We start from the raw sequence: 26,525 nt of genomic DNA, 5'->3' as shown, positions 1-26,525 counted from the left end.
GCCCAGGGCCTAAATTTCATAACCAATCCGCGGCCACATCCAAGGCCCCTCCTCGACCCCACCCCCCCTGCCCAGCCCAGCCTCTGTTCCCCTGACCTAACACCGCCCCCGCACCTCCACCTGCCGGGAGCAGTTCGCGATCCTCTCAGGCCCTCCAGCCCCTTTCAGCGCCTTCCGCCCCGCCCCTCATCCCGTGGCATCCAGTCCACGCTCGCGGCCGACGCCTCAGCCAATCCGCGTGCTGCATCCCGACCCCGCGAGCACCCGCGCCCAGACTCCGCCCCCACGCCCGAATCCTGACCCACCCGGCCCTGAAGCTCAGGCGTGACCCGAGCCGGGGGAGGCGAGACTGGCGCGCGCGTAGGAGGTGAGTGGGGTGTCATGGGGGCGCTCCGGATCCCGGCGCGCGGAGTCGTGTGGAGCGAGGCCGGGAGGGAGGCGGCCGGAGTCGGGCTCCCGGCGAGCCGGAGAGGCCGACTGGATCTCCTTCAGGACCGGAACTAGCGTTTGGGAGCAGGCGGCGTGACCCGGGGCTGGGTCCCTTGACCCGCACCCTGGCGGTGCGGGGCGCCCGCGCTGGCATTAAGTTTCCTCTGGAGAGGTGGCTGGCTTGGCAGGTGGGGCCCCAGCACCCCGGTCACCCCCCCCCCAAAAAAAAAGCCTTTTTGCCCCTTTTGCTCTTGATTTTACAACTTTGGCATTTTGAAAACACCGACAACAGTTCATCCAAAACCGGGATTCCTAACTGGAAAGGAAACGAAGGCTGTTCACTTGCTGTGTAAGTGGAGTGTGGAGTCTGAAGTGTGTGGTTAGAAAAGCAGCCCAATCTGCCGCTCCACGAGTGCGACCCCCAGCCCTTGGGCTGCCTCCCGGGCACGGGGGCGCCTGTCCCCCTCTGCGGCCTGAGGCCAGAATTGGGCAGCCCGCCCACTTCCACGGCAGGCGCCAACCGAGCACAAAGTCACTTCGTGTTGTGCTAGAACCTCATTCCTTCTCATGGAAACAAGGCAGCCACACTTCTTCCTCCAATCAGATTTATATTCGCCGAATCCATTTTCACAGATCGGCTTTTTAACAGTTTCAGGATCCTGCCTCCTTAAGTGTGGTGCGGGCTAAATATGGTTCGGTTTTCCCATTCTTGCTCCAGTGACAGGGCTTTGAGGCCTGTTATTCCCACTGTACTTCCCCGTCCAGTACCTGTTCACCTAGATGCCCTCTGTTGCACCAGGGAACTTTGCAAACAGAAGTTTGGAAGAAGTGGGCCGACAGGGAGAGCATAAGGTAGAAATAATCTTTGTTCAAACTGCTAACGTGGGCTGTGCATTGGCGTCAGCCTTTTTTGGAGTCACCTCACCTTGAAGTTTGCAGTTAACCTGAGCGATCTGAACATCGTCAGATTAAACCTTTTCGTCCCCACAAGCAAAGCAGTTATATGTAAATTGATCATTTGGGTTTAAGGCCAGAGTTTCAAACTGATAAGATTAATTTTGATTGCTTTGCTTACATTGTGGCTCTGGGTTCTGCTCCCCGCCTCCACCAACAATTCTCGACCCTTCTCAGCTTGTGGCACACACACCTTCTGTATCTTGGTTTTAAATACTCTACTCCAATGATGATAAATAGTTTAATTTTATATTGATCATTATTATTTCAATATGGAGCTGACCTTATGTATCATATGCTATAATCAGGTTTACCAGATCGCCTTGATATACAATTGCCTGGTTTTCTTCTCAGAGCATTGTTTTTAAGGAGAAGCTAGAAAAATATAGTGAAAATGTTGTTTAGAATTAAAAGCCATATACCTTTGATTTTTTTCTGACTTTTCAATGACATCCAAATTTGTTCATTTATTTTTATTATTTGTAAATATACATATGGAATGTTAATTGCATTAGAAAGTGCTGGTCAAAATGTGTTTATGTAAACTGCAGAAGAAAAATAGCTTCAGAGGTTCTGAATCTATAGCTGTCAGCCTACTTAGATTTCTTTGGAGCCTTTTTTTTTCTTTCCCCCCATGGATACCCCACAATTTCTCCCACAAACAGATTACCTAGTGAGAGAGTAATGGTTGAGAAGAAGAGAGAGCCCAGATCTGGGTATTGAGAAATTCTATCATTTAGTGGCAGGTTGGAGGAGAGGTAGGAGGGAAATGAGGGATCCTACTACGTCAAAAGCCAAGAGAACACGGGTGTTTCTGGGAGGAGACAGGACTTACCCAGTAGTATCTGAAGCTGCAGAGAGCTCAAGGGTCAGAACTGACTTGAGCAAGATCTGCCTCTGTGGAGTAATGGGTACAAAAGTCAGATTGCATACAAGAAGAATGAAATCTTGCCATTTGCAACTAACTACGTGGATGGAACTGGAGGGGATTATGCTAAGCGAAATTAGTCAGAAAAAGACAAATATCTTATGACTTCACTCATAGGAGGAATTTAAGATACAGAACAGATGAATAAAAGGGAAGGGAAGCAAAAATAATATAAAAACAGGGAGGGGGCAAAACATAAGAGACTCTTAAATATGGAGGAAAAACAGGGTTGCTGGAGGGGTTGTGGGAGGGGGATGGGCTAAATGGGTAAGGGGCATTAAGGAATCTACTCCTGAAATCATTGTTGGACCATATGCTAATTTGGGTGTAAAATAAACAATAGATAAATTAAAAAAAAAAAAGACTGCATCAGGTTGAAGAGTATGTAGATTGAGGAAAAGGAGACAACTAATCTGTCTTTTTAAAAGTTTGCTCTTAAGAGAAAGTAACAGGAAGGTTTTGATTTGAAGAGGAAATGTACAATAGGGAGGAGAAGGTAGAGTCAAGAGTTTAATTCTTGGTTGGTGTTTTGTATTTGCTGTTTTTTGTAACTGGAAGAGATGTGAGCGAGGAAAGTTGCATTTACAAGAGAAAGGGTAATAATCACTGGAGAAAGGTCTCTGTAGTGCTAGGAGTGAATGAGATCTAAGCCATGGGAGGAAGAATTATCCTTTTGTGGGAGGGTGAGTTCCTGTAGTATAGAAAGGAAGGAAAAAAGGATTCTTTGGGCTTGGTGTTTTCTATTTGGGTAAATTGAGATGGTAAATCTGATGGCTTCTATTTTCTCTATGATAGGAAGCAAGGGCATCTATTTAGAACAAAGAGCTTTTAGGTTAGAGGAGTGTGGGAAAAATTAAAATCTGGACTGTAGGAGAGAAGTGTGGCCTGCCCTCTTAGGGTTTCCAGCTGGGCCTTAGAATTATACTGACATAAGGCAGATAGTAGGAGAAGCGTACAAAGAAGCGGCCAAAACAACTGCCTTTATACTAGGTTGAACGTGGAGAGGCAATTGTGGGAAAGTAACTAAAATATTTAGGTAAGCTAAAGGAAGATAAGGATTATTTTAACAAGGCCTCTTTTTACAAAATTCGCTCAGCTTCAGTTTACCATCTAAGAGTGTTCCTTTTCTCCTGTATAGGGAAGGCACCTTTCACATGGAAATTTTATCTCCTGTTTTCAGGAAGAAAAGGAAGGATCAGATTGCTCTTTTTGGCATTTGCTATTTTTCAAGTGCCTTTAGCTCAAAATAATTCTTATTCCAAAGTGGCGTATTTTGGGGTGGCATATCCTGCCATCCTTCCCCTACAAAATAGAGTATAACGCTGCAGAGTGTTGGGGGTCAGTTCGAAGTTAATGGCCATGTATTTATGGTGAAACCACGCATCCTGTATGACCTTCCCCAGCTTGGGAAAACCAAACACTGTAGATGAGTTGATCTAGAGTGTTACAGACAGGTGAGAGGCTAGACAGGGTGGGGTAGGGCATTGTCTAGAAGATTGCTGAAGTGATGAACTGGCATCTATATTGGAAAATAAAGGAAAGTGCAGGCTGATTGGGAAAAGGAAAGGCAGCCTCCTAGAGATCTTGATAATACTGAAGAATAGAATAATTAATTGAAAGGAAAGATAGTTTATGGTCAAAGAGCAGAATGTTTCAATCAGTTATTTTGCAATTAGACCCGACTGAGGTAATGGCAAGGTGCAGTGTATGGTAGCAGGAGAGAGACTAAGGTGGAATGGAGCAGAAGAGCAGTGGACATGGGGATGTCACCTGTTGGGTGCATCATCTCTGAAGCCATTGAAATTACCTGGGATGGTCACAGTATTGAGTTGAGAATACTGTGTGCGTACTGACAAAGTCCTTAATAAGGACAGGGAGTTACCAGCAGGACAGAAGATAATGTCAGTGAGGCAGATGAGGGAAGTAATAGTCTGGCAGTGGTAAAATGGATGGCAAGAAAGAGTTAGGTGGGGCATATATGAACAGAAGCCAACACTGAGGAACATAGAAGTGGTATGTTCAGGGAACGGTTAAGATTTGTGTTAAAACAAGGAGAATGCTCTGAGAACATAAAGATGTATTGGAATTTGCTGATTATGGTCCACCTGTTCTAAAAGACACGATGGAAGGTTTGGAATGTGGAAGAGAAATGGAGAACTGGGTCAGTTGCCCGCAAGTACATTGTATTATGGAGGTAATATGCTGTTGAAGGTAGATAGAGAGGAGGCGAGATTTAGGCTTTGGGATTTCCAGACGAAAACAGGTAGATTGAGTGTCAACTTCCTAAGGGGAATGGGCACTGAGGCCTGGTGGCCAGAGGAGATTTCCCAAGAGCTGGAGTCTAAGCTCCACACGTGATCAGTCAGTGACTTACCAGCACCTTCTGGATTTACCTTCAAACCGAGGACTGATGTATTCACCTGTTTTGAAAAATGAGGGAACTGATGTTCAGCAAGAGTCAGCAACTTCTCCAAGGATAGAAAACTTTTTAAAATATCAGAATAAGGACTTGAATCCAGGTATCCTGATTCCTAGTACTGTCCCCGCACCCCCGCCCAGTTTTTCTCCAGAAGGTGGAACAGGTCTCTCTCATTTGTCCACTTAGAAGAAAATATTTTGCTTATACTTAGTCTAAATACCTAAGGAATTAGGCTGAACTGAAATAAATGAACATTGATTTGCTGGGGGGAGAGGGGGGAGCAACTAAATTATCCTAAATCAAATAGCTCCATGATACTCAATAAAGATTTTTTGATATTGTTCCCTTTGTTTGGTAATACCTTTTCTTAAAACTATGCATGTTGCCTAAACTAGTTAATAATTTATTCCTGAATGGAACAGTTAATGATGCAAGAATAAGCATTCCTTAATTTAAGAAAACCTGTTCTTCAACTTGAAAGACTTAAAACATAAGGGGTAATTATTTACTTTACAAAAGGAATCAATATTTCATAAAAAGATTCATAAATAGCCACTGATATCATTAATTTGTAATGTGATTTGATGTATTTATTCAGTAATTTAACATTTTATTTATCAAGTGCATACTATTTGCCAGAGAATGCAGTAGTAAACTAAATACACCAGGCCCTGCACATGAAGCATCAAATGAGTGAATGAATGACCAACCAAACAACAACAAAAGTGCTTTGCAGAAAATTAAAATAGGCTGATATGATAGAATGGCTGAGAGGCTGTTGTTGTTTTTTAATTTTTTTCATGTTTATTATTTATTTTTGAGAGAGAGAGAGAGAGAGACAGAGACAGAGTGCAAGCAGGGGAGGGGCAGAGAGAGGAAGACACAGAACCTGAAGCAGGTTCCAGGCTCCAAGCTGTCAGCACAGAGCCATAGAAGTGGCTTGAACTCTCAAACTGCGAGATCATGACCTGAGCCAAAGTTGGATGTTTAACCAACTGAGCCACCCAGGCACCCCTAAGAGGCTGTTGTTTTAAGCTGAGAAATTGCTGACAAGGTCAGGATTTTATATTTAACTTCTTAAGAAACTTCAATATATTATTTCTCACATTTAAAGCTTTCTGTAGCCTTAACATTTTGGTAACTCAAAGAGAGTCCTAGCTAGCTTTGGTGGATTCCTTTAAATCTGTAGAGTAGGTCTCTTCTTCTAAAGTTTAATTAACCACTGGAGATGGAGGAAATGACACCCACTGATACAAGATTCTCAGACTAAAACTTCTTCTAAGTAAGAAGTTTCTGTTTACCTGAATGTTCTTAGAAAGTTGAGTTGTCTTCTAATTCCAGGTGACAGTATAATAATAGAATTTCATATTGCTTTGGTAACAGTTTTCCTTATAGGTAGAGACATAATTCAGAATGCATGCCTGTTATGTAACTAGAATCTATTGAAATAGCTTGCTACCTTTCTATGGGATTGTTGAGGAAAGTGCCGTCTGAAAATAACCTAAAATTCATTCGTATATTCTTTATGTTTGTCAAGGACCTGCTATAATGCTTTTCAAACAACTTGCTAAATTCTAACCACTTTAATTTACTGTCACAAATTGTGCTTTTTTATATGACTTTATCCAGACAATTCTGAAATTTGAGTAGTTCCTAGGTTGAAATATCCTGGTTTTTATAGCTGCTATAAATGAAACTTCTACTTACTGTAATTTTATGCTCTTGACTAAATTAGAGCTTTTTATTTTTTGAATTCACAATATGCTTACACACCTCTAGTTTAAAATGACATATCCATAAATTTTTATAAGGTAAAGAGGGTTCTAGTGATGAGAGGTTATATGTAGAAAGAGAACTGTGAAAAATTTTTACTTATATTTTGTATAAGCGTATGGTCCATTAGCTAGCTGTAAGTGTCTGATAGTGATGTAAGTGTCATATATTTTCTTCTTGTTAACATATTTCTTTTATCCTGCAGCATGTTTTTGGCCCAGAGGAGACTTTGCTCCCTTGAAAGTAGAGCAAAATTCCTGAAGACAATTTATTCTTCAAAAATCCTCGGACTCCCTACTTCTGCTGTAGGTATTGCTTAATCACTTATACAGATACGTATTGTACTTATCCTGCCATGTCAAAAAAGGATACAATTTTCTGGGTACTTTAGAAGCATTTTATTGGAATGAGTACTTCTATGATGTGTAAGCTGAAGGTATCGCTGGTCATTGCTGGAACTGACATTCACTGAGCTGCTTGCTGTTTAAGTATCATAGTGCTGGCTGTTGCATACTCATTGTCTCCTTTTATCTTTGCATAACTCTTCAAGTTATGAATTGTTATATTCTTGTGTTACAAGTGAGAAAGTGGAGACTTAGACAGGTGTAGTAACTTCCCCAAGGTCACAGCTTTTAAATGGCATAATCAAAATGCCCACTCACCCCTGTCTAGCTCTGGCACTCTCAAGGGCACTCCCTGTCCACTCAAGATAGGAAGTTATAGTGAATGTAAGTGCTGGCCCTGTGACTTCCAGTTTATTAGAAAATATGGCAGATTGAGGAACAGGTGATGTGAGAGCATGGAAAAGCAAACAATCCAAAATGTGGGTCATAACAAGATAGATTAAGTGACCCAGTTTTTTTCAACAAGTCAGTGGCATGGGAAAAAAGTTGGGGGAGGGATATTTCAGAAGGACTGCTCTAGGATGAAAAGAGGCTTCAGAACTTCATCCAGCAAATACAGCATGTAGACCTTGTTTAGGAACTTGATTGCAATCAACTGAAATGCAAAAAAGGTATTTTTAAAGACAGTCAGAAAAATATGGATATGGATTGGGTATTAGATGATATGGTTACAAAAACAAAGTCCAACTGAGAAAATTTGCAGATCTAACTGACTTTATTAAATGATTCATGAACCGGCACCCTCCCATCCAGTGAGCAGAGAGGAGCCCCAAGGAGTTGTACAAAACAGAAGGCTTTTGTGGAAAGAAGGGTGGGGAAAGAAAGCAAAATGAAAGGATTGCTCCATGCCAGGAGCAATTACTTCATCTTTCTTTGAGGGATAGGGTGACCCATGTGGTAGACTCATTGGCAACTAATTGAAAAATTCCTGGCTGACTGATTAAGACTGCATTTCTGAGGGAAGTTGATGGTGCACTTAGATTAGGTATTAAGCCCCCGTTTGGCAACTTGGTCTAAGTGACATCATTTTGGGCCTGTGGTTTTGTTTTTAACAATTCTCTCGATTCTCCAAGTAACTGAGAGATGTGATCAAAATTTAAGGCATTAGTGCCACTCTCAGTTACCACTCTGAAGTTGACAGTTTTGTTCTTTTAGGTGGTACCTATAGGGTTACGATATTCCTGCTTAACCTCTTGATATTCACAGGTCATAACTTCCAGTTTACACTCATTAAGTTGGTCACTTTCGTCATTCCTTAAACAGCCCAGTCATTTGCTTGGTAATTAGTAGAGGGAGATATGATTACTATAAGGAGGATAATTCCCAGTGTTTGGAGTGCACTCTGAAGCCATTGTCCCAAGACTCAAACCAATCAAAATCCACAAAGTCAAAGAAAGACTCCAAGGAAGGAATCACCTTTTCACCTTTTTCCTTTGGTCTTATGTAATTGAGTTCTTCCCCAGAGATACTAACCCTGGTATAGCAGGTGGTGTTGGCCTCAGCACAGACACCTCCTTGTTCAGGTAAAAGATAATCAAGAGTTATTCTAATATCGAGGACAACTTTTGCCAGAGAGGCTAAAGATCTTTGTAGGACAACTATCCCATTAGCAACAGATTCTTCATTATCTTCAAGAGTTGGGAGAAGTTTCTGATCACATCCTCCTTTTCATTAACTCCTAACCCGGGAATCATGACCCTGCCAAAAGAAGCAAATCCCGAATCCTGAATGCCTCCTGGTAGGTCTTTTTTAACTCAACGGTATAAATTCAGGGGAGTCGACCAATGAGATGTCTTAGTTTGCTTGTGAAAAGTTAGGGGTACAGTTAGATAACTTAAGAGGCCTTGCCCAGCTTGTGCCAACAGGGCATTCACAGGCCCAAGGAGAATGATAATTGCCATAGACAAAGATGCACAAACCATTCCCGTCAGGATGGGATTATTGCATTTGCCCTCTCACCTGTCACCCCAGCCTGGGGTCAGTTAGATTTTCAGCACAATGGGAAGAACATTTCTAAACTGAAAGAATGAGTCCTTATAATACCCTGCAAAGATGGGTGTTGCTGGTGAGATGTCTTAGAGAATGGGAGCACATGTGAGCTAGATGATCAGGAGAACGAGGATGTTCAAGTAATAAGATTTATAGAAGTGATTGTATCTAATTGGGTACTACACTTACAATTGAAGAAAGAAAAAAACAAAGCAGTTTGTTCTATCTATAAAAGTTGAAATCAGTGGGAGACTTCAGGGGGTGCAGGGTTAATCGTAGTTTTCAGTGACATTAGGAAAAGAAGAGAAATAAGTCACAGGGAGGACCAGGGCTCTCTAACATCCTGGACAGCTTGGAATCTTTGATGACAGATCCAGCAGTCTGAAAGATTACTCCCCTTTCCCTCTTAGCAATGGCCTGGGAGATACAGATGAAGGTCTTGTCTTTCCAGGCTGATGCCAAAGGAAAGAAAGAGGAGAAAAAATTTCATGTTAAAGTATGAAGTCTTGATCTGGTGTCTTGGGAAGAAGCAGTTCACTTCGATGTCAGCTACTTGCCTTGTCAATTTGATTTATATGTCTCCAGCATCTTTACAGGAACAGAGGTCAAGTGAGTCTGTCTTGTCTTTAGCTGTATGATATGTATGCAAGGCTTAATGCCCTCTAGTTTTTCAACAGTGTCAGTGGTCAGGAATACTTGGTAAGGTCCTTTCCAATGTGGCTCTAGAGCTGCTTTTTTTTTCCCCCCTTCCCAATGGTGTTTCCAAAATACCTAGTCCCCAGGCTCCAGAATGACCAACAGGATCCTTGGAACTGGGGTCAGAGAAAGCTTCTTTAACCTGTTGATGGTAGGCTGTAGCATTAGACATTAAAGACTCACAGTAGGGGCGCCTGGGTGGCTTGGTTGAGCAACCGACTTCAGCTTGGATCACAATCTCACAGGTCGTGAGTTCAAGCCCCACGTCGGGCTCTGTGCTTACAGCCCAGAGCCTGGACCCTGTCTCCCTCTCTCTCTGCCCTGCCCCCCTTCACATTCTGTGTCTCTCTCAAAAATAAATAAACATTAAAAAAAAAAAAAAAAAGACTCACAGTAGCTAGTCATACTGGCATGAGGTGACAAGCAGAAAGTTGCATGCCAATAGAAGTTGGCCTGCAGGTGACTATCTCATGTAGAGTGAGTTTATGTTTACCAAGGGGGACGTTGTGAATCATCAGCAGAGCCAGTGGCAGAACCTTAGACCAAGGGAGTCCAGCGGTTTCAGTAAGCTCAGAGATTTTAAGTTGGAAAATTGCATTAGTTCTTTCAACCTTGCCTAATGAATTGAGGCAATAGGAAAAGTGATATGTCCGAGATGTTTGTAAGGCCTTTATTAAAGCTTGTATGATTCTCCCAATGAAGTGGATGCCTTGATCACTAGAAATTATGGAAAGTATACCCCAAATGGGAAACATGTTTTCTACCAGTTTCTTTGTCACTTGAGGGAGTAAGTCTTGCAGCAGGGGAAAGCTTCAGCCCATCTGGAAAATATACAAACAATAACAAGAACATATTGATAAGCCCAGAATGGTGGCAGTTGAATGAAGTCCAGCTGTAGGTGTTCAAAGCGTCCATAGGAGGCTGGGAACAAAAATAGGTTTTCTAGAACTGGGGTCCTGACAGGTTAGACACTGATGGTAAACTGTGGTTTGTTTGTTTGTTTGTTTTTGGCAGTCTTGTAGAAGTTTCTCCACCAATGTTTGTTTATAATTTGAGTTATGTTAAACCTACCATGGTGGGTGAAGGAATGTAAAAATCAAAAAATGGGATTTGCCAAGGAGCCGGAAAGAACCAAGGAGCCATCATGGGCTTCCCGTATCCTTGACTGTTCATTGAATTTACAAGCGTTATTTGTACATCCTAATTTTTCTGATTTAGGAGCAAACTGTTGCCATGTCACAAGGACATCAGGATGGCAAAGGTCTGGCAACAAAGGGATTTTTTTTGTAGAAGCAGAATGGACTTTATCCACATGTGCCACATCCTTTACAGATTCTCTTGCTGTTGCCTCTGCATGAAAGTCAGCTGGGGCATGTCCCTGATGTTCAGGTTTAATCCTTTTAGTATGTGTCTCTACTTGAGGACAGGAACTTCAGAAGATAGAGTAAGGTCGTGTATGCGTCCATTTTTTCTTTGGGTCCCAGTGGACATGAGAAAACCCCTTTATTTCCATAACATTCCAAACTCATGGATTACCCCAATGGCATATCCTTCAGCATTGTAAATATTAACAACGTGCCCTTTTGAAACTGACCTGCGCTGGTGAGGGTCTGGTGCTCTGCTTGTTGGGCTGATTTAGCTTTTGGCACATCTCCCTTCCTGGGTAGTTCATATTGGGTGGTAACAGCATAATCAGCTTGGAACTTCCATTTTCACTTTTACAGTATGACCCATCAAAAAACAAGATTAGATCAGAATTAGTCAAAGGGGTGTCCCTTATATCAGGACACAATGTCCTGAAATGGGACGTTAGTACCTCACAGTAGTGAGGCTCACCTTCATTAGGCAGGGGGGCCGTAATGTGTCAGGTCTAAGAATGTTGCAACATTTAAGATGAAGATTGGTGGTGAAAGCAGAAGGACTTTGAGTTTAGTGGGTCAATTCAGAGTTAGGAAGGCTTTGGACAGCATGTGGGGTTTGTAAGTAAGTGGACATCCCTTCCAGAATGTTAGATCAGCTGAGGCTTCTGACTGAAGCTGCATCTTGCCTTAAAGCAGCTGGGATAGACTGAAGCACCTGAATCAAGCTGCATACTATAATGGGCAACAAGCCTTTGTCACCATCTTGTGTGAGCATCTCCAGGACTTGGTTATCTTTTTCATGTATAAATTAGGCGAACGATTTTGAATAGTTCAGCTTCCCTGGGGCAGGTGGCTCTTGTAAGGCTTGTTTCCGTTTTAGAAAGGCCTGTTTATGTATATCATCCTGGGGAAAGGGGTCCAGGAACCAAAATGGTAATAAGTTCATAAGATGGGGAAGCACATAAAAATTAGCAACCCATAGTCTGTGACATCAGCTAGACCTAGAACTCCATGAAGCTGTCACTTTGTTGTAGGCCTAGGAAATTCCTGGATTAGTTTAATTCTTTTTGGAGATAGCTGGATCCCACCAGTACTTACATCATGATTTAAGTAATAAACAGTGTCTGAGGATGATTGCGATTCTTCAGATACCTTATGTTCTTTTCAACTAACTGTTGTAGCAAATAAATGGGATCTTGTATGGATGCCTTCTTAGTAACAGAGCACAGCAAGAGACTGTCCACATGCTATAAAAGAGTTCATTACCTGGGGAACTGGAGGGTATTTCTGTCTTTGTGGAGCAGCTGGGCGAAATAAGAAGGGGACTCAATGAGCCTTGGCCTCTGTACCCAACTGTTCGGGTGTATTGTTGATTATTCTGAGTAAAGGCAAATAGATCTTGTCTGTCAGGATCTGCAGGGATGCTGAAAGAGGCTGAACAGAGGTCTGCCACAGTGAACAATTTTGAGTCAGGTGGAACTTGGGACAAAAGGCATGTTTGGAAAAAGAGGAATAACTGTCTTGTTAATAGATCTGAAGTCCTGGACAAATTGCTATCCCCTTCCATTAGGTTTCTGGACTGGCAAGCCCCTTGAGTGTTAGAAGGCCTCCTACAGAATTGATTAACTCCTGGCTGATTAGGTCTTCTCTTATTGGTTTGAGGCCTTGCATGGATGCTGAGGAAATTCGGGAAGAAGTTTAGTCACATCTATACGTATTTTTATAGGCGCTGCGCTTTTTATCCTTCCATTGTTTATACTGGAAGCAGCTCATTGAATTTCAGGTATCTTGATTAAATTAAGGAACTTCTGTTAGAATTCTTCTATTTCGGGACACCTGGGTGGCTCAGTCAGTTGGGCATCTGACTTTGGCTCGGGTCATGATCTCACAGCTTGTGGGTTCGAGCCCCGTGTCAGTCTCTGTGCTGACAGCTCAGAGCCTGGAGCCTGCTTCAGATTCTGTGTCTCCCTCTCTGTCTCTGCCACTCCCCCGCACTCGCTTGCGCGCGCGCTCTCTCTCTCTCTCTCTCTCTCTCTCTCTCAAATAAATAAGCATTAAAAAAAAATTCTTCTATTTCAAGGACAGAATGGAAAGAACATGAAAGATCAGGTTCAGGTTGGTCAGGGAACTCCAAAGTGAGGTCTTCCTTGGAGGCAACCCATATTAACCCTTTGAGTTTGGACAGGGATGGTTACCTGATAGAATGACTAGGGCTATGTCACACAGCAAAAAGGAATGTTTTTCAGTAAAAGGTTCCAAAGTCATTGGTACTGGTTGAGGTAGAGTTTCTCTCTGAAGTTTGTTAGCCACCCCCACAGTGGCAACTTCTTTTTCTCTCCGAGGGAACTGTTGCCCTATGAGAGTGAACTTTAAAGTACAAAGTGTAATGGGGTGGCTGGGTGGCTCACTCGGTTAAAAATCCAATTTTGGCTCAGGTTGTGATCTTGTGGTTGGGCTCTGTGCTGACAGCTCGGAGCCTGGAGCCTGCTTAGGATTCTGTGTCTCCCTCTTTATCTGCCCCACTGCTTGCACTCAGCCTCTGTCTGTCTCTCTCTCTCAAAAATAAATAAACATTAAAAAGAAAAAAAAAAGAAGATAGAAAGTGTAGCTGCAACTTCAGGCAGCTTAATTTCAAAAGGTAGTTCTTGAACAGTCTCTTCAGAGTATAAAGGCAGTTCAGACACAGAATTAGTAAAACCTAGCACCCAGGTAAAGAAGGATAGAGTGGAGCAGTAGGGGTCACATCAGTCTTAATTAATGTCTTTTGTTTCAGGTACCTCTGCTGTTTTTACTTTTTCATTAGCCTTTTGTAATGAATCTTTTAAGCTATTTTAGAATCTTGAAGTCTTTTGGAAACTTTTGTATACCAATTAAAATAGGTATCCTTTTCTGTTCCTTTAATTTGGGAACCTTTCTTTTATTTTAAAGTTTATTTATTTATTTTTAGAGAGGGAAAGCACAAGTCAGGGAGGGGCAGAGAAGGGGGGTGGGGGGAGAGAGAGAGAAAGAAAAAGAATCCCAAGCAGGCTCTGCACTATCAGCACAGAGCCCCAAGCAGGGCTCGAACCCATGAACTGTGAGATCATGCTCTGAGCTGAAGTTGGACGGTTAATCTACTGAGCCACCTAGGCACCCCTGGGAATCTTTATTTTCAAGTGTACTTTGCAAATAAATGATCTTGTCTAACTGGAATGTTCCCCTTAATGGCCATTGCAATTCTAGGTGTTCTTAGTAATATTTTGCCATTTCTATAGATATTACAGCTCCCAGCACTATAGTTTTTAGACCTAACAAGGGTAGCATTGACAAGTTTAATCAAGAGATAGTGGACCTAGCTAGACTCCTTCCTGTAGACCTGTTTTCTCTAGAAATCCTCATCCACACCATCGTTAATATCATTGGAAAGTTACATAAAAGTCATCTCGGAGGAAAGGACTGTAATGGACATTGGGCTGCACTTTATCTGTATCACTTGCTTTATTTTTTTATTTTTTAATTAAAATTTTTTTTTAACGTTTAGCCCAATGTGGGGCTTGAGCTCACAATCCTGAAATCAAGACCTGAGCCGAGATCAATAGTCGGACACTTAACCCACTGAGCCACCCAGGTGCCCCTCTTTTCTGCTTTCTAAGTAGACACTAGGTTTTAAGTATGTGATGTGTACCAAGAACTGTTTTTCACTATGGATTTAACTTATTTAATTATCACAACAGCGGCACAGGACAGGCATTCATTTTCCTTATAAACAAATGAGGAAATTTTCAGAGAAGAACCTGCTACTTTGCATAGCCAGTAGATTTTGTTTTGTTTTAATTTTTTATTTTAGAGAGAGAGAGAAAGAGTGTGCGAGCGAGCACGCTTATATGTGAGCTGGGGACAGGGAGAGAAGGAAAGAGGAAAATCTTAACCAGGCTCCATGCTGAGCATGGGGCCTGACTCGGGGCCAATTCTTTTATCTCAGGATCGTGACCTGAGCAGAAATCAAGAGTCAAACAATCAACCGACTGAGCCACCCAGGTGCCCCTACTATTAGTTTTGATGTTTAATTTCAAAGTAAGATCTACCTGGCTTGAAAGTTCATTGTGTTAAACAAGTTTGGAAATTTTAATTGGCATGTAGGCGTATATTCCAGGACACAGATTGGTGGGACCCCAATCTGCTTTACATACCTTCCTGGTGTTAGTGCCCAGTAGAAACCTGAGACCTGTTGTACAGTCTTAAATCCAAATTCGCAAGAGTTGTCCTGATTGGTTTAGCCTGACTCAGTCGATTCTTAATCTAATTAGCTGTGGGGGAGTTGGGGGAGGGTGAGATTATATAGTCCAGACAGGCAGAGGGTTCATCCCTGTGAATATAGGTGGGGACAATAAACTCACTTATAGTCAGTCTTGGCTTGGACCCGATTTTCAAAGAGAATAAATCAGGCTTTTTTTTTTTTTTTCCCTTGACCTGAGTCCATTTTTTTGGTATTTCCATTCTGTATTTACCTATTCTGCCAGCTCCCAGGTTTGAAGACTCTTATTTCCAATAAGCTTGTTTTTCTATAGGTATTGTTAAAAGATAATTTTCAGAAAAAAGGCAGAATCATGACTTATACAAATGTAAAGATGCATATGTATTAAAGATTTTTATTTTATTCATATGAGAGAACAAACAAGTTATGACCAGTTCAAAGGAAAGTCAAAAAGCATAAATTTGTATTTGATAAGGGAATTGAATTGCAAATGAAGGTAAAACTCATTTTTCCACTGGATGGAGGGAAGTCAATCAAAACTCTGGAACCATTTTCCCTGTCAGTTACCTTCAGTCTACAAAGGTGTAAAATATGTCAAAGACCAATTTTAGCTCTGCTAGACTCAGCCCTGGAAGGGTGTGTTCATGTAGCCACTGCACAGTTCTCCCTTAAAGAACACATTTTTCCTCTTACGTATTATCTCTCAGAGGGGATCCATATTCCTTCCCTTTTCACTCATTTAGTCAACAAATATCAAATAGCTACAGCATATTAGACACAAGTAATTATAATTTGAAACAACTGTATATGTTGCTTAAAAATTCCAGTTAAATATGTGTGCCTTTGAGTTATAAATTGGATTTTTATGTAATTAGTTTTTCTCCTTGTATATCTTAAGTCATCAATCCCTGCTCTACATTTGTACTTCTGAGTTTTAACTTTCTGTTCTTCTACCATTACAGGAACAGGAACATTCTATGCCATCTAGTGGCAAAAGAGTGTGATTTGTCTGTTTTGTTTTGCTTTATTTTGTTTTGTTTTGTTTTGTTTTGTTTTTGCAGGGGTGGGGGAGTTGGAAGATATAAATCATCATACCTTGGAAAACATCTAAAATCTATGAGATAATTCTGTTATTATCTGCTTGCTTGAGGAGTATCTTGTCCAAAGGGAGAAAGAAGACATTTCAGCATACCCTGGAAGCTTTTTTTTTTTAATTAAAAAAACTTATTTTCCATTTATTAATAGACTATTTTTTAGAGTATTATATGTTCAGAGCGAAATTGAGCAGAAACTAGAGAATTGCCATCTATCCCCTGCCCTCCCACATGCATAGCCTCCCCTATTATCAGTATCCGCTACCACAGTGGTACATTTATTACAATTGATGAACCTGTAGAGATGCATCATTGTTACCCAGTGTTCATAGTTTTTATTAGCGTTCACTCATATTGTTGTACATTCTGTGGATTTTGACAAAAGTATGAGGGAATGCACCTTCATAGTATTATGCAGAATAGTTTCACTGCCCTAAAAATCCTGTCTTCTACCTATTCATACCTTCTTCCACCCAAGCCCTGGCATACACTGATCTTTTTACTGTCTTCATGATTTTGCCCTTAAGGTTCCCTCTTGTCATCTTTGCCTGATGCCTCATTTCTTTTTAGCACTGAATAACATTCTGTCATCTGGTTCTACCACAGTTTACCCATTTGCCTACTGAATGGTATCTTCGTTGCTTCTAAGTTTTGGCAATTATAAATTGCCAAACATCACACACGGGATTTTTTTATGAACATAATTCTTCAACTGCTTTGTGTGAAATACCAATGAGAGTGATTGCTGGATTGTATAGAATTTTTGTTTTATAAGAAACTACCCTGGCAGCTTTTTAAAATCAGCTTTATCAAAATACAATTAATGGTATCCACTTAGGGTGTAAAACTCTATGATGATTTGAAGAAGTATGTATCATAAAACCACTGCTAAAATCAACATACAGAACGTGGTCAAGATTCCTCCTGTTCCTTTGCAGTTCATCCCTCACTGTTGATTTGCTCTGGCTCCATACGTTAGTTTTCTTTGTAAAAAAATATTATTTTGTATTAATTGGATTATAATAGTATGTACTGTGTCATCTTTTTTTTCACATGCATAATGATTTTTAAATTTACTCATGTTGTGATGTATCAGTAGTTCATTCCTTTTTTTAAAAAAATTTTTTACTGTTTATTTTTAAGAGAGAGTGTGGGGGAGGGTTACAGAGAGAGGGAGACACAGAATCCGAAGCAGGCTCCAGGCTCTGAGCTGTCAGCACAGAGCCCGATGTGGGGGCTCAGACTCACAAACCACGAGATCGTGACCTGAAGTTGGACGCCTAACGGGCTGAGCCACCAAGGTGCCCCAGTAGTTCATTCCTTTTTATTACTGACTAGTATCACATTATATGGATATACCATCATTTGTTTATCCATTTACCTGTTAATGGGCTTTTAGATTGTTTCCAGGTTTTGCTATTGTGAGTAAAACTGTTGGGAACGTCTGTATACAAGCCATTGTGTAGACATATGCTTTCATTTCTTTTAGGTAAACACCTAACAGTGGAATGGTTGGGTTGTACTGTACATTTACGTTTAATTTTTAAGTAACTGCTAAGTAGCTTCCAAAGTGGTTGTACCATTTTACATGCCCACCAGGTTCCTGTGAGTTCCAGGCTGCCCCACATCCTTACCAACACTCACTATCAACACTTTTAGCCATTCTCATGGGTATTTAGTAGCACCTCATTATGGTTTTAATTTGCATTTTCCCAATGACTAATGACATTGAGCATCTTTTATGTGCTTCTGGCCATTCATATATTTTCTACAAAGTGGCTGTCAAATCTTGTTTACCTTCTCTTGAGTTGTAAAAGTTCTTTATATATTCCAAATAGTTTTTTGTAAGATATATGTTGTAATTCTTTCCCCCTTCTGTGGCTTACCTGGCAACTATTTAAGATTTGTGAGCCCACTGAATGATATTTAGGGGGAGGGAAAAATAATTCTGTTGTCTACCCTCCTAGGTTTTCTGGCTGAGACCCTGAAAATTAGACTTACAAAGACAGAGTAACAAGAGTAAAAGAAACATACTTAATTAACATGTAACATGTGCATTGTACATACAAACGGGAGAGCTCAATAATGAGTAACTCAAAGGGGTGCTTTTGGTTTGTATAGCATCTTAAGAAAGAACAGTAAAGGGACGCCTGGGTGGCTCAGTCACTTAAGCGGCCGACCTCTGCTCAGGTCATGATCTCATGGTTCTTGGGTTCGAGCCCCATGTTGGGCTCTGTGCTGGCAGTTCAGAGCCTGGAGCCAGATTCTCCCTCTCTCTGTGTCCCTCCCCCACTTGCTCATGCTTTCTCTCTCTCTCTCTCTCAAAAATAAATAAACATTAAAAAAAATTTTTTTAACTAAAAAAAATAAAAGCATGGGAAACAGAAACACCGTGAATGCAATTAGAGAATGGCAAGTGGTCTTATACTGTTGATTCACTGTATGTGAGGGGATGGCATGGTGGGAGAGAAGACTGGAAATAAATTAAGGGCCTTGAATGCCAGGTTTGACGAACTTTGTTCCATAGTTTGAGGAAAGTCAATAAAGATTTTAGAGCAAAGTGGTAGCATCCCCTAATCTATTTTATAGCTCTGTAGTGATGGGTGATGGGTTAGAGGGAGGATGTCATTGAGGTATTTAAAAATAAGGATAGTTAAACAGAGGTAGGATTTCATTGTGTTCAGAAAATACTTGTGAATGCAACCTGCCAAAAACCATTTTAGATACCAGAGATACAGCACTGAACAACACAAGTCCTTATTATCTGAAGTTTTCATTTTAGTGAGCAAGATAAATAATTAAGGAGTAATAATTTCAAGTAGTGGTAAATGTCATAAGAAAATAAAATAGAAATAAGCTAAAATTATTGGTGGGGCTAGTGGGAGAGAGGCAGTAATATTAGGGCATATAGTTTTGGAAGCCCTCTCTGAGGTTATATTTCAGTATTGTGTACATGTGTGTATTTAACCACACAAATATTTATTTCTATAGTAAGGAAAAAACCTCATTTTCGTCTTCTCCAAGGCACCATGAGGTCTGACTACACGGGCGCACACACACAGCTTCCTTGCTATGTGCCGTTGCTTATCCAGCATTCACCCCAAGGAAACAAGCAGGTGAAGAGGGGTGGGGTGCAGAGTCATATTGAATAGAGTGACATAAAGAGCCAGGCACATGAAGATCTAAGAGAAGGGCATTCCAGGCAGAGCACACAGCAATTACAAAGTTTTTTTTTTTTAATAAAAATTTTTTTTTAACATTTATTTGTTATTGAGAGACAGAGACAGAATGTGAGCAGGGGAGGGGCAGAGAGAGAGGGAGACACAGAATCCAAAGCAGGCTCCAGGCTCCGAGCTGTCAACACAGAGTCCCACAAGGGGCTCGAACTCAGAAACCGCGAGATCATGACCTGAGCCAAAGTCGGTTGCCCAACCGTCTGAGCCACTCAGGCACCCCCAAAGGTTGTTGTTTTTTTTTTTTTTTTTTTTTTTTTTTTGAGAGAGAGAGAGCAAGTGGGAGAGGGCAGAGAAAGAGGGAGAGAGAAAGAATCCCAAATAGGCTCTGAGCTGTCAGCGTGGGGCCCAAACTCAGAAACTGTGAGATCATGACCTGAGCTGAAACCAAGAGTTGGACACTTAACCAACTGAGCCACCCAGGGGCCCCACAAAGGCTTTTATGTCATCAACTTTGCTACAGTAACAAAACCCACCAAATCTTACCTTCTTAGGTCACTAAACACTGCATTCTCACCCATAAGACATACAGGCTACAAATAAGTACTGGCTTTGCTCCAGTTTGCAACTCCACTCTGTGTCTTTTTAATCTAGGATTGAGGCTAAAGGAGTAGCCCCTGTCTGAGACATGGTCTTCACATAGTAAAGGACAGAAGAAATTAAGGCTGAGCCAAAACCATGCAAAAGTGCTTACAGCTTCTTGAACATAGTATATGTCACATCCACTTGCACTCCATTGACCAGAGCAAATCACGTGGCCAATCTCAAAGTCATTCCTTCCGAAAAGGAGAGGTGAATATATAGGGTAATAATATATGATAGGAGCAAACTGGGTGTGTTTAAGATATGGAAAGATTGAAAGGCTCAATGGGAATAGGGAATCTTGGTTTGTTTTGCTTACTGGTATATCCCAAGCCAAAGAGTGCCTTGTACACAATAGGTATTCAATAAATATTTGTTGAGTGAATGAACGAAAGCCAATGTGGTTAGAATGTAAAGAAGACATGAGCTTGCAGTTACCAGCAATAGGGGAGATTGGGTAGAAATGTAGATGAAGTGGATGAGGTACAGGTGTCTGGCTTCACTTACCCTTGAGCCTGGGTACACTTCTTTCCTTCTCATGGTGACAAGAGCTTTCTTTTTATTTATTTTTATTTTTATTAATGTTTGTTTATTCTTGAGAGAGATAGAAAGATAGAGTGCCAGTGGAGTAGGGGCCAAGAGAGATCGGGACGCAGAATCTGAAGCAGGCTCCAGGCTGTCAGCATAGAGGCTGACACTGGGCTTGAACTCATGAACCGTGAGATCTCAGCCCGAGCTGAAGTCAGACACTTAACTAAATGAGCCACCCAGGAGCCCCCCTAATAAATTCCCCTTTTTGCCAAAACTGTTTCAGATGGAGTTTCTGTGCAACAAGAGAGCTGATTAACAGAGCTTGGGAGCTTCAAAGGCATCTATGCACTGGTCTGTTTCTCACTCTTAAAGCTGGGAAAGAGTATAGCAAAGTTTCTTTTTAGTCAGGTTAGGGAACATTCAAATTTCTAGCAAATTCAAACTGGTAAAATGTCAATAAAGTATGCAGTTTATTATACAGTAAATTATGCAGTTATGCGCATTTTCTTTTTAAAATAGATCCATATTTTTAAAAAAAGACTCTTAGGAAGTAAGTGTTAAGGAATGAAGGGAAACGATACTACGTGTCATCATGGTGGTTGTTGGAACATCAAATTTTATACCTTACATTTTCCATAAAAGTAATCAAAAGTTGTGTGGTTAGGTAGTTTAGCTGGAACTAGATGACTATAATATTGATGACATTTCATTTTTTCTTGTGGTAATGAATACTTTACAATGTTACAATAGGGCATTCACCTTCCACATCAGACTTTAAAGGAAACAGAGCAGGAACCCTATAATTAAATGCACAGTGGAAACACACTGGATATAACAAATGCTCAAACAATGAATGACTAAAATGTATGGATACTTATGTATCCATAAGTAACCTGAAATAATGTCTGCTAATTAAAAGTGAAAGTTTTATGATGACTAAGAAAAACTTTAAAAAAAATTTTTTTTCTTTACGTTTTATTTTATTTTTAAGAGACAGAGTGTGAGTGGGAGACGGGCAGAGAGAGAGGGAGACACAGAATGTGAAGCAGGCTTCAGGCTTCAAGCCGTCAGCACAGGGCCCGACGCTGGGCTCAAACTCACGAACCGTGAGATCATGACCTGAGTCGAAGTCGGACGCTTAACCAACTGAGCTACCCAGGCGCCCCAATGACTAAGAAAATTAGTAAAATGTTTAAGGTACTCTGTTAAAAGACAAGGCAAATGTTTAAAAAATCACATGTGATTGCAACTATACCTAATTCATAGATCTGAAAGATAATAGATGTTTTGGCTGCCCAGCAGCTGGGCACCACATCAAAGGGGTGCCCACTACAAGCTTGTTTACTTCCTTCTCCAGCCTGGTCTTGATGCACAGGGTCTGTCAGCTTCTCATGTCTGATTATTGTCTTCACCTCTCTAACCACTAGCTTTGTTTTTTTCTGTTTTTGACCTTTTCTTGCACTCTTTATCTTTGTTACACTTGACTCAGTCCATGCTTCATAGATGTTAACAGCCTCAGCTTCCCCAGCTTCAACCCACCTTTCGGGGAAACTTTTTCTACGCCTATTCTATCCCACCTATATGCAGCATGTCTTACAGACAGTCTTAACAATATATGCAGTTGAAACTTTAGTATTCTAGAGGCTTAGGATAATGGGTAATATTTTTTTTTTCTTTCCAAGGTTTCCTTGTTCCAACACCATTGCAATAAACATTTTAAAGACAATAGCAATAGGCCTTTTTCTCATTTCTGCCAAGAGTGGCATCTAGTGGTGATTCTTTAGAACTGCACTTTTCAGCCGCAAGTTGATTTAAAAAAAAAAAGAAAATAAAATCAAAGAAGCAGTACTATTACTACTATTACTACTACTATTACTACTATTCACTAGCAGTTTTGTGTTTATAACGTAACAGTATAATATATGTATGCCAGGAATTAATCTACCTGGGAGCAGAAACCACCTCATGGAGTTAGCTGGCTCAGAAATTATACAAGCCTTGCAGATTTCCCAACATACATGTGAGGCAATTCCCCATAGGCATCCAGTTTTCTTCACATTTTAAAAAATTTATTTATTGTTTAATTTACATCCAAGAAAGGGGCGCCTGGGTGGCGCAGTCGGTTAAGCGTCCAACTTCAGCCAGGTCACGATCTCGCGGTCTGGGAGTTTGAGCCCCGCGTCAGGCTCTGGGCTGATGGCTCAGAACCTGGAGCCTGTTTCTGATTCTGTGTCTCCCTCTCTCTCTGTCCCTCCCCCGTTCATGCTCTGTCTCTCTCTGTCCCAAAAATAAATAAACGTTGAAAAAAAAAATTTACATCCAAGTTAGTTAGCATATAGTGCAACAATGATTTCAGGAGTAGATTCCTTAATGCCCCTTACTCATTTATACCATCCCCCCTCCAATAACTTCTCCAGCAACCCTGTTTGTTCTCTATATTTAAGAGTCTTATGTTTTGGCCCTCTCCTGTTTTATATTATTTTTGCTTCCCTTCCCTTATGTTCATATGTTTTGTACCTTAAATTCCTCATCTAAGTGCAGTCATGATATTTGTCTTTTTCTGAGTAATTTCGCTTAATATAATATCCTCCATTTCCATCCACAGAGTTGCAAATGGATTGCCTTTTTGATTGCCGAGTAATACTCCATTTTATATATATATATCACATCTTCTTTATCCATTCATTCATCAATGGACACTTGGGTTCTTTCCATACATTGGCTTTTGTGGATAGCGCTGCTATAAACATTGGGGTGCACGTGCCCCTTCAAAACAGCATACCTGTATCCCCTGGATAAATTACTAGTAGTGCAATTGCTGGATTGTAGGGTGGTTCTGTTTTTTATTTGAGGAACCTCTATACTGTTTTCAAGAGTGGCTGCACCAGTTTGATTCCCACCAGTAGTGTAAAAGGGTTCTTCTTTATCTGCATCCTGGCAACATCCATTGTTTCCTGAGTTGTTAATGTTAGCCATTCTGACATGTGTGAGTTGGTATCTCATTGTGGTTTTGATTTGTATTTCCCTGAGGATGAGTGATGTTGAGCATTTTTCATGTGTCGGTTAGCCGTCTAGATGTCTTCCTTGGAGAAGTGTCTATTCATGTCTTTTGTCCATTTGTTCACTGGATTATTTGTTTTTTGGGTGTTCAGTTTGATAAGTTCCTCACAGATTTTAGATACTAACCCTTTATCTGATATGTCATTTGCAAATATCTTCTCCCATTCCATCGGTTTCCTTTTAGTTTTGCCGGTTGTTTCTTTACTTGTGCAGAAGCTTTTTATCTTGATGAGGTCCCAATAGTTTCATTTTTGCTTTTGTTTCCCTTGGCTCTGGAGATCTGTTGAGTAAGAAGTTGTTGCAGCCGAGGTCAAAGAGGTTTTTGCCTGCTTTCTCCTTGAAGATTTTGATGGCTTCCTGTCTTACATTTAGGTCTTCCATACATTCTGAGTTGAATTTTGTGTATGGTGTAAGAAAGTGATCCAGGTTCATTTTTTTTTTTTTTTTTTTTTGCATGTCACTGTCCACTTTTCCCAGCACCATTTGCTAAAGAGACTGTCTTTATTCCATTAGATATTCTTTCCTGCTTTGTCAAAGATTAGTTGGCCATACACTTGGGGGTCCATTTCTGGGTTGTCTATTCTGTTCCATTGATCTGAGTGTCTGTTCTTGTGCCAGTACCATACCGTCTTGATTACAGCTTTGTAGTATGTCTTGAAGTCTGGGATTGTGATGCCTCCAGCTTCAGTTTTCTCTTTCAAGATTACTTTGGCTATTCGGCTATTTTATGGTCCCATACAAATTTTAGGATTGTCTGTTCTACCTCTGTGAAGAATGCTGTTGTTATTTTGATAGGGATTGCATTGAATATATGGATTGCTTTGGGTAGTATTGACATTTTAACAATGTTTGTTCTTCCGATTCAGAAGCATGGAATATTTTTCCATTTTTTTGTGTCTTCTGTTTTTTTCATAAGCTTCTGTAGTTTTCAGTGTATAGATTTTTCCCTCTTTGGTTAGGTTTATTCCCAGGTATTTTATTGTTTTTTGTGTGTGTGCAGTTGTAAATGGGATCAATTCCTTGATTTCTCTTTCTGTTGCTTCATTGTTGGTGTATAGAAATGCAACTGATTTCTGTGCATTTATTTTATATCCTGTGACTTTGCTGAACTCATGAATCAGTTCTAGCAGTTTTTTGGTGGAATCTTTTGGGTTTTCCATGTAGAGTATCATGTCATCTGCAAAAAGTGAAAGTTTGACTTCCTCCTTGCCGATTTGGATGCCTTTTATTCCTTTGTGTTGTCTGATTGCTAAGACTAAAACTTCCAATACTATGTTGAGTTAACAGTGGCAAGAGTGGACATCCCTGTTGTGTTCGTGACCTTAGGGAGAAAGCTCTGTTTCCCCCATTGAGGATGATATTGGCAGTGGGTCTTTCATATATGGCTTTTATGATCTTGAGGTATGATCCTTCTGTCTCTATTTTCTTGAGGGTTTTTATCAAAAAAGGATGCTGTATTTTGTCAAATGCTTTCTCTGCATCTATTGAGAGGATCATGTGGTTCTTGTCCTTTCTTTTATTGATGTGATGTATCACATTGATTATTTTGCTGATATTGAACCTGCCCTGCATCCCAGGTATAAATCCCACTTGGTCGTGGTGAATAATTTTTTTAATGTATTGTTGGATCCGGTTGGCTAGTATCTTGTTGAGGATTTTTGCATCCATGTTCATCAAAGAAATTGGTCTGTAGTTTTATTGGGGTCTTTGTCTGGTTTTGGAATCAAGGTGATGCTGGCTTCATAGAAAGAGTTTGGAAGTTTCCTTCCATTTCTATATTTTGGAACGGTTTCAAGAGAATAGGTGTTAACTCTTCTTTAAATGTTTGGTAGAATTCCCCCTGGAAAGCTCTCTGGCCCTGGACTCTTGTTTTTTTGGGAGATTTTTGGTTACTACTTCAGTTTCTTTACTGGTTATGGGTCTGTTCAGATTTTCTATTTCTTCCTGTTTCCGTTTTGGTAGTTTATATGTTTCTAGGAATTTGTCCACTTCTTCCAAATTGCCCATTTTATTGGCATATAATTGCTCATAAGATTCTCTTGTTACTGTTTGTATTTCTGCAGTGTTTGGTTGTGATCTCTACTCTTTCATTCTTGATTTTATTTATGGGTCCTTTTTCTTTTTGCTCAAACTGACTAGGGGCTTATCAATTTTGTTAATTCTTTTCTTTTTTTTAAATTTATTTATTTTTGAGAGAGAGACAGAAACAGTGTGAGTGGGGGAGGGGCAGAGAGAGAGGGAGACACAGAATCTGAAGCAGGCTCCAGGCTCTGAGCTGTCAGCACAGAGCCTGATGCGGGGCTCGAACCCATGAACCGTGAGATCATGACTTGAGCTGAAGTTGAACGCTCAACCAACTGAGCCACCCAGGTGCCCCCCCCCCCACAGTTTTATTAATTCTTTCAAGGAACCAGCTTCTGGTTTCATTGATCTGTTCTACTGTTTTTTTGGTTTTGATAGCATTGGTTTCTGCTCTAATCTTTATTATTTCCTGCTTTCAGCTGGTTTTCGGTTTTATTTGCTGTTCTTTTTCCAGGTTTTTGAGCTGTGAGGTTAGGTTGTGTAACTGAGACCTTTCTTCCTTCTATAGGAAGGTCTGAATTGCTATATACTTCCCTCTTATGACCACCTTTGCTGCGTCCCAGAGGTTTTAGGCTGTGGTATTACCATTTCCATGGCTTCCATGTACTTTTTAATTTCCTCTTTAATGTCTTGGTTAGCCTATTCATTCTTTCAAAAAAAATTTTTTTTAATGTTTATTTATTATTGAAAGACAGACACAGAGTGTAAGCAGGGGAGGGGTAGGCAGAGGGGGAGACACAGAATCTGAAGTAGGCT

At 40.7% G+C, this 26,525-nt stretch overlaps 1 protein-coding gene across 4 annotated transcripts in view; it reads left to right on the top strand.

The window, feature by feature from the left end:
* The first annotated feature begins 211 nt into the window (after window positions 1-211).
* Window positions 212-26,525, top strand: part of KYAT3 (kynurenine aminotransferase 3) — a 73,307-nt gene continuing 46,993 nt past the window's right edge. Inside the window, exons 1-2 of one of the 4 annotated variants that reach the window (XR_004343979.1) lie at window positions 212-367; window positions 6,709-6,808. Coding sequence is in view for 2 of the 4 variants with exons in the window: in XM_030325035.1 (XP_030180895.1) it covers window positions 6,710-6,808 (99 nt within the window). In the remaining 2 variants the exon portion in view is untranslated. Of the gene's footprint in view, window positions 368-759; window positions 779-6,708; window positions 6,809-9,391; window positions 9,506-26,525 lie in introns of those variants that run through there. The other 3 variants (XM_030325035.1, XM_030325037.1, XM_030325038.1) reach the window with 3 other exon arrangements.

Source organism: Lynx canadensis, chromosome C1, assembly GCF_007474595.2.
Source record: "Lynx canadensis isolate LIC74 chromosome C1, mLynCan4.pri.v2, whole genome shotgun sequence".
NCBI classification, from domain to species: domain Eukaryota; kingdom Metazoa; phylum Chordata; class Mammalia; order Carnivora; family Felidae; genus Lynx; species Lynx canadensis.
This window is presented reverse-complemented; position numbering and strand designations above follow the sequence as displayed.